Raw genomic sequence first — 13,459 nt, forward strand, 5'->3', positions numbered from 1 at the left:
AATGGGGTTTACATTAGTGTCTATTCAAGTGCTCTATAGTTCAAAAATATACCCCCCTCAAGTTGGATAGAATTATCTTAAATGGTCTGCTGTGGAATTTCTTTATAAAGAATCTTCCCTGCTTTTGGTCATGTGCTCAAGGACAACGTCTATGAGAATACTTCACTACCAAAATAATCATACATTACTCAACCTCTTGTTCACAGTGTGGAGACCACTATGAGTTTCTAAGTGGCACTTGAGACACTTTGCTTTTCTACAATGTGCTAAGTTTTTAGAATCCTTATGAGATAGAGAAGGAGAGAGAGAAGAGGCAAGGGGGAGAAGAGAGGAAGGGAGGGAGGGAGAAGAGGAGGGAAGGAAGGAAGAGGAAGGGTGGGAAGGAGAGAGGTGGAGAGAGAGGTGGTCTCTGGTCTTTCCCAGAGAAAGAGGTGGTCTCTGTACTTCCCTTTCTTCTCATCTATCTAATCTTCCTGAATGCATTACTTAGATGTCCTATTTCTACCTAAAGTAGATGTGCAAGGGCCAGGAATTAAGTGACATATGTGACTCACTTTAGGAATGCACTTTAGGACATGCAGAAACTGAAAGTATTACAGTAATGTCAATTATTGATTTTATTTTCCCCAGACACTGACAAGTTCAAAAAACAGCATTTGCAAAATCATAGCACAGCATTTAAGAATCAAGGAAGCAAACTTAAGTTTATGGTTTTTTTAAATGTTCTGTTGATGCATAAAAATTGCTTTATAGTTAGAACATATTTTTTTCTGAGAAATAAGTTATAAATTTAGATGTTTAGGGTAACCCTTGGGAAAATCAGCTTGCCAGTGAAGGTAATTTACAATAAGAATTATTGGGGAAAATGTGACAGAAAAATATCTACAGGTCACTATTGAATAATAAATTTAACTTTTTACTTTGAGCAAAAGCAGGTTAGGACTTGACATGTGTGTGTGTCAACATACACACTTATTTTGTATGTGTACACACATATGGATTGCATTTCATAACACGATATATATATGTATATATGCATACACACACACACACATATATATATATGTATTCAGTAAGATAGTAAGGGCAAAATGAGGAGAGTCCTCAGGAGATGTAGGAGATAGGTTGTGACTTTAAATAATTTCCATAATGAGTTTATTGGAGTTAATGACCCACAAGTCATAGTTAAATCACACCTCATTTCTGCTTAAAAAAAATCACATCTTCCAAGTGAGACCTTTATTCGCCATATGTGTGCGCTGTGCATGCTCTTTCTAAGTGGGCTAGTTTTGTTCTCATGCCATGGGAGCAGGTGGCATGAAGCTGTTTTGATGAGGTTAAAAGGCTCCTCCCCTCTTTCCCCAAGCAGCAGCCTGAAGTACGTCAGCAGTAATTGTGTGCCTGGCTCGGCTGCATAGGGAGGGTGGAGGCAAAACTGATATCAAATAAGGGTATCAAACTGAGGTCTGGATGTTCCATTTAAGTTGTTACCCATTTTTATTAGACATGCCAGGGGTAAGAAGCTTATAAACATCCCCTGTAGTAAAAAAAATCTATTTTTGATCAATTTATACTTTTCTTCTCCGTAAAGACTGAATTAGTGTTGCAGTGGATATAAATGAAGGGGTTTCTTTATCCTCTTTTCATGTTATTATTTACTAATCAGACTTCAGCTCAGATAGATAAAAGAGAGAGGTTCTGCTGCCTTGATGTGAGGCCTCCAACGAGGAGGGGAGGCCCCGGGGAGCAGAAACCCGAAGTAGAAAGATGCTGCTTGCAGGTTTCTTGTCCTTTCTTCGGTCGCTTCTCCCTTTTCCAATGGGCCTAGTGAGCGGGAACTATCCAAGGTGCTAGAACGCTAGCAGCTTTGCCGTTCAATGCAGACGGATTGCAGAAACAGAGAAGAAAGATTACTGCTTATTTCAGAAGGTAGGTTCTTTGTTTCAGAATCCCTGATTAATCAGCAGCAGCATCAACAGACTAAGGCAGCTGGAGAGGAGAGAGGGAGAAGCAAAAAGGGAGGGAGTCAGAGCAGGGAGGGAGGGAGGGGAGAGAGAGAGAATGAGAAGAGAGAGAGAGCTGGTTGTCACGGGGGAGGGACCATGCCACAAGCTAGGCTGCTCCAAACCTTCTGTATGTAAGTGGCAATGTGAAAGAGCATCTTTTTGGCTGAAAGGAGACATTTAGAGAGAATGTGGCTGATTTTTTGTTTTCCTTTATTTTTGTCTTCACAGAATATAATCAAATGAGGCACCTTAGCCAGCCTGGGTGATCGCTCTGAGTCTTGTAATCATCTGTATAGCAAAGTGGGTAAAATCATTGAATTTCTTCCCAGCTGGACCTGGAAGGAGAGGGGCTGTGTGTTCATCCCCACCCATTAGCTATGCCCTCTTTTCTCTGAATGTCGATTTAAGGAAGCAAACACCTGTCTTCTGCCACCGTATCTTCCTAGAAAACTTTAAAGGCCATTTTATCTGATAGGAAGACCATCAAGAATGCTCTGATCTCTAGTGATGAAGAATCTGGGAGTGGATACTTTTCCCATCCAGATACAATGCACTTTAATTGAAGAAAAACTGAGCTGAACTCCAGGTCTCTTTCTTATGGTGCTGGATTACTCCTACAGAGCTGCCCTGGGATCCACCGTGAGAGAGGGCTCGGCCAGACACAGTCACCTCCTGATTATTGCACTTTGCTCTCCCTGGGGACTTAAATTTTGGTACGTATCTCATTTTTCAGATTCTCTAAGCATGCTAATTGAAGCCAGCATGAAATACACCAAGCAATCTGCTTATGAAATGGAATGGATTTTAGCTGGGGATACTTAATGCTGAAGTTTGCATGTCTTATTACACGGAGCAGAAATAAAGCCACAGTGAAGGCATCTAGAGCTTTAATGAGCCTCAGGCTATGTTGTAGAGTCTTGCTCACTTAGTTCCATTGCTGCAGAAATGGTTAAACTGGATTTTCATTGGTAAAATAAGCCATGTTGAATTATTAAAATCATGATAAATATTTCCCAGTGTGTTAATTGGCATTCACATTGTGCACGCTAGCTATTCATCTGCTATTCTATAACATAAATATTTTACATTCTCAGGAAAAAAGACACTGTACCCCCTCAAACTAGACAAACTATTAGACATATACTAAAGCTGAAATTGCTTTTTTCCTAACTCATGAGACATAAACATCTTCAGGAAACACATATTTTAATACCACTTAGTATCAGGAAAATTTCACTAGTCTCAGCACAATGGATATTTTCTATAGAACTTTAGTGGACTTGCTTTACTTGGGACACACACTTATTTTGTTGGGGTGTCTCTCTGCCAATTTTTCCAACTGCCAACAATATTTTAAAAATAAGAAATGCAGGTATTTCCTACCTGGAAGAAATATTACTTGAAGTAACGTTATTTATTTTTATTAGCAAATCTTATAATTTTCTAATTAAAATGTTTTGGCATCATAGAACTGGATTTTTTTCTAAATACAGTCCAAAAATAAGGATATCCAAATGAAGAGTTTCTGTGATATAGTTTTGGTCACTTTAATATGCAAGAATTTATAATCAAGTGTGTAGAATCATAACTGTAAAACAAGAGTGAAAATTAACTCCTCTTCTAATTTTTCCACATTTTAAACAATGCCCACCTTGTTCTGTATATTGTCAAGTGGTTTAACAAATTAATATGAGAAGATGTGAGCTATATATGCCAAAATTATTTTTTATGTGGAAAGTGTAACATATGCTTGCCAACTCAGCAAAGAAGGGAAATCTGAGAAGGAAATCGACACTCTAGAAAATTAATGAAAATAGACATGAGAAAAATATTACAACTTCCCGAGGAACTCTAGAGAAGCTCAAGGACTCAGACCATCTGCAAAGTTTAGAGGCATAAGTGCAGGAAGCTTATACACCAAAGGCTGGCTATTGTTTGAAACAAATAAGTCATAGACTCCTGATTCAATTAGATGGTATGCATTGTAATTGGCAATTTATCACACTGACTATATTTACTCTATGAATACTGCCTTGCAAGCATCTGAAAACACTTGGCCAAAGGCTCAAAAAAGTATCTCAGCCATTGAAATTTTGCATGAATCCCTAATATTAGGGGAAATGTGCAGTATCTTTAAGTCCTGGGCAAATAGCACCATGACAACCTGGAAATTGGGGAGACATTTCTGATTAATCATGTTACAACATTAACATGATCCATGCCCATTTTACCCATTTTGGGGAAGGGAGAGAGTGGAGAAAAACTCACTGCAAAGTAATATGCTTTCTGAGAAAAAAGCAATCAGTGTCTTTGTAGTCACTTCCACAGGCTCTCTTGGTTTTAATGCTAACATTTCACATTTTGGGCAGAACAGCTGCATTTTGATGACAGTGAGAATGAGAAAATGAGCATGACAGTTTGTGGGGTTGAGGGTAGGGTTTCAAGCATAGTCAAAGTGAAATTACAGGACTTAATTTTGACGGATTATGAGATTTTATCAGAAAAGCAATTTTGACATAGTTTACATGGGTTATAGATTATAACCAAGCAATCTAGTGTGTTGATTTTGTCCTGTTTGAAGTAAGCAAATTTTGGGAATTAATTTGCATACATATTTTACATATGTATATGAATCTTGATTATTTAAATACTTATATTTTTCACAATGTGTTTTTAAATTGGTCTGAGTACATGCAAAAAATGTAAAAGATCTTTATCTCCTGCTGAACAAAAAATATAGTCAACAATTGCTTTGGAAAACTTTTATTTGGATGAATTTGCACTATTGGGCAAAATAAGGTTCTTAATCTCAAAGAAGATGTAGTGACCAGAGTGGGGGTAGATCAAATTTTAATAACCTAAATTGTCATAACTTCCTCAAGACATTGATACAGGTGTGGTTTGAAAACTTCAGAAATAACTAAGAGGTGGAGACCAGAAAACCTTACCTTGTGCAAATAAAATATAAGACATAAATGTGAAGTAAAGGTGAATGTCTAGGCTTTCCACCAGCAAATTTATCCCTTGTATATTTTTTGATTTTCCAAGATAATGCAAATAGCATTACAATAACAGCCCACAATAAACTCTAGCTATCTCATTAACTTATAGGATTCACTGTGACCTAAAATTTAAGAAGCTTTTCAAGGAATTGGGGAGGAGTTCTCTCCCTAACAAGTGGTTTTCTTCTCCTACCACTCAATGGATGTGAAAAATAATTGGATTAATGGAGATTTCCTAACTTATGGTCTTAGAAAACCAAAGTTTCAGATGGAGAACAGCTCCATTTCAGAAATTCTGAGTAAACATTTGAAGAATAAAAAAGAAAAGAACCAGCACCCATGAGGGCTCGTGGGCTAATTCACAGACGACACTGGTACATGCGGAGCCTGCTTTTGGGAAATGGTGGTGAATGGCCCACAGGAAGGCTCTGCCTGAGAAGTGAGAGCGCAGAGTGCCGACTGAGCCTGTCCTTATAGAGCCGCGGTGGTTAATGTCACAGCGCATGGGATGCACTGAAGAAGGCATTTGTTCTGAATTTTAGAAGAAAGAAGCAAAGTGCTTTAAAATGCATCTTAGTATTTATCTGACTTTTTTTTTTGCACCTTCGACAATGCTTGACATTAATAAGAAAATCTTCTATGTTGTAGGGAAGCCAATCTTGATATCAGTTAGGGCCACATTAAATATGCTCCGGTAAAGCGAGGCCACACAAAATTGATTTCTTAATTTACAAAGGAAATCACCCATGTAAATATATGATCTTTACGTTTTCACAAGCACTTATTTCTCAAAAACATGCTCCATTTTGGGGGGTGGGGCTTTAACACTAAAAATCAGGTAGTGTCTCAGCTTCTTGAGTTCCTTGGGTACACGTTGTGGCTACAGAAACAAGAATAGAATAAGTGAATTTTTTTTATGTTTCCATGGGCTCCACTTGGATATCCTTATGCATATTTTTAGTTCCATATATACATGTTCTAGATAGTTTGATTTCAGTGGAAACATTTTAAAGAGATGGAACACTACTTTGAGCTCTAGGCTCATCATTGGAAGGTATAGTGATGCTTTTAAACAAAAGAAAATGAATCATGGTTAGTTTAATAAAAAGTTAAATGTTCACGTTTTTAGTATAACCCTAATCCTACCAGTGTGAATTGGTGTGTGTTAGCTGAGTAGGGAGAAATTTCAAATTTGGGGAAGTGTCATTGTTTTGTGTAGGAGTTCTCTTGAGGAGGGGTGTGGTCAATAGGAATATAATAAAAAGGTGAAAAATAAAATAAAATAGAGCTGTAGTTCTCATCAGAATGACAATGATTCTACATACAGTGATCCAGGAATTAAAAAAAAGAAAATTCTTACAAGGGCAGAATACAGCAATAGAAAAAAAAAAGAGTGAAACAATTTGTATGGGAATTCTGATCTTGGTGATTTTAGGTGCTTTCCCTGGAGAGTCCCTGATGCAAACATTAAAGATTGGCCACCACTTCCAAGGAACAGAACAGTCACAGAGGCCTTACACCATCTGAATCAATGCTATACATTCCAAGGAAAACCTACCTGCCCTGTGGGTGCCAGCTTTCCATTAGTGCTTTAGGTGGGACTCAAATGTCTAATTTGTTGTGAGTGAAATTGGCTGCAGACATAAACTCATTGAAATAAAAGGGCTAAATGTAGAAATGCAAGATGTTTCCTTCCATCTCACCCACTCTGTTGTCATAAGCAGCTCATGAAATAATTTGAGGTCTAGTATGGTGGATTTGACTGATTGACTGATATCTAAAGATGCTACCTGAAAAAAAGGAGCTCATTTGATCCCTAACCATGGTCTTTCAAAATGCAGCTTTAGGAATGAGGTGCCCAAGTCAAGCCTTCATAAAATGCTTTGTTTATAGGATTATCATTCAAAGGCCAGAAATGAACTTGATTTAATATCCAACATTTAAAATGCAGCCAAGTTTTTAGTGGTAAAAAAAGCCACTTTATTTAATATCTATCTTTGCCATAAATACAATCTTTTGGAAGATAAACAGATTGATGATCCTACTTGGCTGTGGGTTCTCTCTGCAGAAAAATGGTAGCAACTTGAGTGAGGTAGACACTTAACATGCCGTTCACTTTTCTTTAGTGAGGCCAAGAATGTACTCATTCAGAGTTCAGTGGCCTGAGAAATGTCTTTTGATTGGAAACGATGGCATCTGAATGTTTTGAGAGATGGGATGGGATCTGCGGTACACATGCCCCCAAACCCTTATTTTCTTGTTGGGGAACATGGGGCAGAGTGGATGAGTGGCTGGTCCACCTGCGCCTGGTTAGTGCAAATCAGTTAACTCACTCACGGGCCTTCGTTTGCATATCTGTAACTAAGAAAGTTGAACTGCACTAAACACTCTATTGACTTATGTTGCAAAGTAAGCATGTGTTTATCGAGAAATGATAACTAAGCATCATACTATTGGTTAGGAATTATGAAAACTGTCTGATAATTATGGTCATGTTTCCGGACCACTTCGTGCCTTTTCTGATAGAAAAAGCAAGTCCGATTCCAACAGCCATTTCAAACATGGCGAAACTAAAGCTTGCAGAGGTTCATTAACGTGCACAAAGTCAGAGGTCTTGAGAGGGTGTGAGTGGGATTTTCAGGTCACGCTGCTCAACTCTTCAGCTCTGCGCTTCACAAGACTGCCTCACTGCCCACCCCACCCCGTGTTACCACGAGGTTTTACATGTAGACAAGGAGGCAGAAATGGGTGATGTTTAAACATTAGTATGGTCCAAATCTATTTTCAATTTTAGTTTTTGAAGACCAGATATAATTGTTTAAAAGGTTTTTCCTGCTCATTCTCCAAAATGGTGACCATAAACCATGACGTAGTAGTAAATGCCAGTGTTGTCACCTGAACCAGTGCCCTTGTCAGGTTTACTCCTTGTGTTCTTACGCTGCAGTAAGATGGTCTGGAGGAAGACAGTTCTGCCTTTATCAGTGCCTGATTTATACCACTCATGACACACTTGAATAAATGAATGATTATAGAATCAAATACTTCATTAGAACTAGACGACATAAGCGTGTTCACAAACACTGATTCACTTTTCATTATTCTGAAGTTTTACTAGATTTCGTGGTTGATTTTCACCCCCCAAATTTTAATCTCCATTAAGGAAATCTTACAATACAACTGTCCATAATATAAATATTTTATGATACCATTATCTACTATTCTCTCAGAATAAACATGCGTTAAACTCCAGCCAATTTGGAAGACTACTTAAGAAGATAATTAATTTTCACAGGCACACAATTAACCTTGTCAATGTTAGGAATATATAAACTGTATAAAGAATCGCTAGTGTCATTTGGATGGTGAAGAAAATTTAAGGGAAGAAATAAAAACCTATGAGTAATGCCTTACACAGTGGAAAATATACAATTTTGCTGGAGGGCAGAGTGGGAGTGATAATCTTTCACCCTGAGGCATTACCTCTAGAATCCTTGTAATACTGACTTGGCTTGCTTAACTGTGGTAGAATTAATTGCCATAAAGTTATGCGGATCTTTTTTTATCCAGACTTGCTTAGTGCTGAGTCCTTGGACTCAGCTGAGTTTTCAATAATGGCAATGCTTTAGCTCCATGAGATTCATGTTCTTGCATTTTTTTCTTGAAAACTGCAATTATTTGTAGCAGTAATTTTCCATTCCTCTGTATGTCCACCACTTAAGCATCTAATCTGATGGACTGATATTAAAATACAATTCAATTATGTTAGATAGTTAAAATTAAAGACCATTTCATTTGCCAGCTAGTTGTGGCTGAAAGTCAAACAAACATAATAAAACTTAACATAACAAAAAATCATGAGTCAACAAATAGCTCTTCTATCCTCTAGATTCAACAATTTTATCCAAATTGGGGGCTATATTCTTAAATTCAATGTGAGTTTCAAATAACATATGGATTGACTGGCAGCTAAAATGCTAATAAACTGTGGTAAGAAGTGAAGTTTCCATAGCTACAGTCCAGGCTATGGAACACGATTACACTTGTAACAAAATCAGAATAAAAATGATTTGCAATGGCAGAAATGAAAGTCTAGGACTTCAACAATAAATAGTTGGGCTGATCTTTTAAACATATTTTGGAGCCTTTTGAAGAAAATAAAAGAGATATAAAGGCAATATATATTTTTAAATGGCCAACTTGTTGGGTGTGCTTTAGATTTTTCAATCTGACTCAATTATGACAATTACCCATAATATAGGGAACGTGCAGGTGAGGACAGTAAGACTTATTAAGCTAGAGATGTAAAATACTTACTTTATGTGTAATTAATTAAACTCCAGTTCTATTTTTGATTGACTAAAGTACATTCCTTACTCCCTGGTTGTACTGATTTCTGTGATTCACTGCCTACCTTTACTTCAAGGCATAATGATTTTCATAGCATGCTGGCCATCCATCCACTCATTCACCTCTACCCATATATACATTTGAAATTGTTATTGCTACCAATCTTAATCTTACACTTTTGTTCAAATATTAGCTACACTTACTATTGTTGAACTCTGTGCTAAATCCTTTACAGTCATCACCTCTCTCAGTCCTCACAGTAGCAAGCGGTAGGAGAAACTATGCCCATCATTTAATAAGTGAGCGTATTATGTGTTGGTTCAAAGCCCTATGCTGTTGCTGTTGTTTAGATCTGATTTTGGTTTTCAGTACTCCTTTCTGTGGCTGAGGTTTCGAAACCTTCATGTAGCAACGATGATCACAGTTGTCCCTGCCTGAAATTATGAGACGGGTCAGGATTAACGTGGTCCTGGCCACCAATGCTATTTGAATTAAAGTGCCAGGGCATTGTAGAGAGCCATTTTGAAAAACAATGGAGGGTGAAAGGGAAACTGCCAAAACAAATTATATTAGAAATGTGCATTTGCTTGGTGAACACTGCATTTTGCATGGATAGTTCAGATCCATAAACTGAATGTAAATGTAAAGAAAACACACATGATGCAAATATTTCTTCCAAATAATTATTATATCATTTTATTTAAAATTGAACAGAAAAGTTTCTATGGTAATCAGAAATAAATGAGGCTGGGATCATACGAGTCTCGTTGGTATAAGAATGCATTTTTGAGGAGCCAAATCATGACTCTAAACAAACCAAAAGCTTTCCTTCGTGCACTACACTGTCCTTGCAACCTGATGTCATCTTTTAACGTGAGATCTTTTCCTTTTTTCCCTGATAGTTGGTTACTTTGAGGGACTGTTTGCTACTCTGGCAACATTCATTTGATATTTATTTCAAATAATCTGCTCGCTTATAGTTTTTAAAAAGACATTGTCTCCAAATTGGTTCTACCATAGTCGTCGGAGTTCGGGGCTGACATTAGGAAGAACGAAGGGAACCCTTTCATCGGCATTTGTTCTCGTCCTGCAGGAAGTGTTCCTTTTCACATGAGATCCTCCAAGATGATGAATGCTAACCCTGAGGAAGACCCTCTGGACACGTTCCTCCAGTATATTGAGGATATGGGAATGAAGGCCTACGACGGCTTGGTTATTCAGAACGCCTCCGACATCGCTCGCGAGAATGATCGCTTGAGGAATGAGACAAACCTGGCCTACTTGAAGGAGAAGAATGAAAAACGCCGACGGCAAGAAGAAGCAATAAAACGGTAAATATAAATTTAAGTGTTTTGAGTTTTGCGCACATTGGGAAATCTGTGAGTTGTGCCAAGGCTGTGATGTTGTCACCTGGTGTAGACTCGATGAGAGGGTGTGGAAATGGCACCTCAGCTGTCACCGAAACACACCCATCCTACTGACTGCATCCTCACCTCAGTTACCAAAAATTACTAACTTGAGTGTTGTTCCATGGAGGTGTCGATGGGATGGAGAAAGACGTCCTCTAAATAAAAATTCATGCTGAGCAGTCTCTTGACAAAAGCCCAAAGGAACCTGCAAGCACTTTAAGAGCTAATGCTTGGTGAAAACTCCCACCTTTCATGGTCTTTGTTTATAGTTCTGACATTATGACAGGCTCTAGCCTCTCCCTAGGTTGTAAAGAGACTCCTTGCTAATTAGAATTATGTGAAGACAAGTGAGACTAATTGTCTGCCTTCTATACAGAGTTTTATGACCGTGACAGCTCTTGTCTGGTACCAAGTGCCCCAGGTTTGTCCGAGTGGTATAACTTGGGCTCCATATCTGCTGTAAGTCAGGGAGCCCCACTCTGCAGCTTCCAAACGGAGGCTAAGTTTCCTGGGGCCCTGAGACCAAAAGGAAGATAAACATCTTTTCACCTTTCAAAAGAATACTACCACGTTTCCAGTGTGTGTGTTTGGGTGTTTAAGGGGTGTAGGTAGAGACACGTGGTTGAGGGAGTCACATTCCTTCAATGGAGTTCAGCTACTAAGTGCAAAGATACAGAATTTAGAGAATTAATCCAACTCTATTGTCTGGATAAGTGAATAATATCAATTAAGCTATTTTGATCATTAGGTGGTGGATTTTTCATTCAAATCCGGCACTAATACTTTTGTTTACTCTCAGTGAATATTATGATATTAAAGGAAAATATTATTTTAAGATGAACTATTCACAGTTATAGAGAGGCTAGGTAAGGATGCACTACTTTGATCATTTAATTACAAATAAAAGCACATAGAAGTACACTTCTAGGAGGAGTGTACCACCAGTGATGTGAGCCATATGGCTTACCTGTTGCAAGAGAATTCTAAGCAGAAACAACAGCAAGTTCAATGTGTTCCACAACAACGCATCATATAGTGACCATGCCAAAGACTGGACGGATGTAAGTTCAGACTGGCAGTGGCCACCATGTGATGTAGAGACTTATAAACTCTTATGTTTTATTCAGAGGGAGGAAAACATTCCTCGAAGATTTTTGAGCAATGGTGTGGCGTGCCCTGACTGAATATTTCACATGGATGGCTGTTTTCTGGAATGAATATTTTAAAACCTCGTGTTAGATAGGTGGGGAAGACCTGGATGCAAGAAGTCCAAAGGGAAAGCTTTTAGAATAATTTGGGTGAGAAATGGTGGTGATTTGGACTAGGATGGTAGCAGTAAAGGTGACATAAAATAATCAAATCATGGGCATCGGAATTTTCTAATTGATGAGATGTAGAAGCCGAGGGAAAGAAAAGAATTAAAGATGGTTCTCAATATTTTTTTTGATGTTGCTACATCGTGTTTTTTTTCTAAACAACTGGAATGATGTTCCCACTTAATGAAGTGATCTAAGCCGGAAGAGGAGTAAGTTTAGGTAAAATGGTGGGGTAACAGGATGTTGGCTTTGGCAAGCCAATTTTGTAAGCCTTTCAAGGCATCCGAGTGGAGAATTCTGGATAAGCTCCAGGACTCATGGCCGAGATCAAAGGTGGCGGTACAATCATCTCAGTCTGTAGCTTTCACAGTCACAGGCCTTGCTGAGAATATGCAGGACCAAAACTCAGATACAGACGACAAGAACACTCAGGACCACTCCTTGGGCCGCCTGTTGCTTACTTGAGAGGAGTGGTAGAAGAATCCAGCAAGAACAGGCAGGGAGAGAGTAAAAGAAGCACCAAAAAGGGTGGCACCTGAGAGTAAAGTGACAGAATGAACAGTGTGTGTGATTTAACACACAGACGACTATGTTGAAGCGTGGGGACTGACCGACACCTTTTAGCACATGGGTGTTGCTGACAAAACTACTTTCTGTGGATGGCTGAGAAAAACCCCCACTGGGATGGGGTTCACGAAGGAGTGGGAAGGAGAAATTGAAACACGATAGAGAACTCTTTTGAAGTTTGAGGTTAAAAACTATTTCAAGGATGTGAAGGGTGGGTGAAGCTGGTGGGGTTTTGGTAAAAGTTTGTTTTCCCATTGTTTTTCCTTTAAGAAGAGAGAAAAGCAGCTTATTCACAATACTAATATGGAAATAGAAAGGGAAACGTTAATGACNGACAAAACTACTTTCTGTGGATGGCTGAGAAAAACCCCCACTGGGATGGGGTTCACGAAGGAGTGGGAAGGAGAAATTGAAACACGATAGAGAACTCTTTTGAAGTTTGAGGTTAAAAACTATTTCAAGGATATGAAGGGTGGGTGAAGCTGGTGGGGTTTTGGTAAAAGTTTGTTTTGCCATTGTTTTTCCTTTAAGAAGAGAGAAAAGCAGCTTATTCACAATACTAATATGGAAATAGAAAGGGAAACGTTAATGACTTAGGAGAGGGAAGAAAAATTCCTGCGATTGTGCCTTTGCGCCGGGGAGCAGGGGTGGGATCTAAAGTATCTGAGATGGGAGCTCAGCTGCTCCGCCATCGTGGGAGAAAGGAAGCCACAGGATCTGGACGACTGAATGCTGAATGAATGAAGGAGTAAGCCTGAAGAGACAGGCCCCAGACCTGGCTCCTCACACAACAAACACCCTGTTGTAATGGT

General features: G+C 38.7%; 1 protein-coding gene across 1 annotated transcript in view; it reads left to right on the plus strand.

Annotated features, from left to right (window-relative positions):
* The first annotated feature begins 1,689 nt into the window (after positions 1-1,689).
* NYAP2 (neuronal tyrosine-phosphorylated phosphoinositide-3-kinase adaptor 2) overlaps positions 1,690-13,459 on the plus strand; it is a 213,981-nt gene continuing 202,211 nt past the window's right edge. The window contains exons 1-3 of the mRNA XM_037029259.1: positions 1,690-1,929; positions 2,235-2,719; positions 10,449-10,686. Coding sequence (XP_036885154.1) covers positions 10,466-10,686 — 221 coding nt within the window. The 5' untranslated portion in view covers positions 1,690-1,929; positions 2,235-2,719; positions 10,449-10,465. The remainder of the gene's footprint in view (positions 1,930-2,234; positions 2,720-10,448; positions 10,687-13,459) is intronic.

The sequence above is a fragment of the Sturnira hondurensis genome, unplaced genomic scaffold (assembly GCF_014824575.4).
Source record: "Sturnira hondurensis isolate 20B ecotype Veracruz unplaced genomic scaffold, ASM1482457v3 Scaffold0020237, whole genome shotgun sequence".
In the NCBI taxonomy this organism is placed as follows: domain Eukaryota; kingdom Metazoa; phylum Chordata; class Mammalia; order Chiroptera; family Phyllostomidae; genus Sturnira; species Sturnira hondurensis.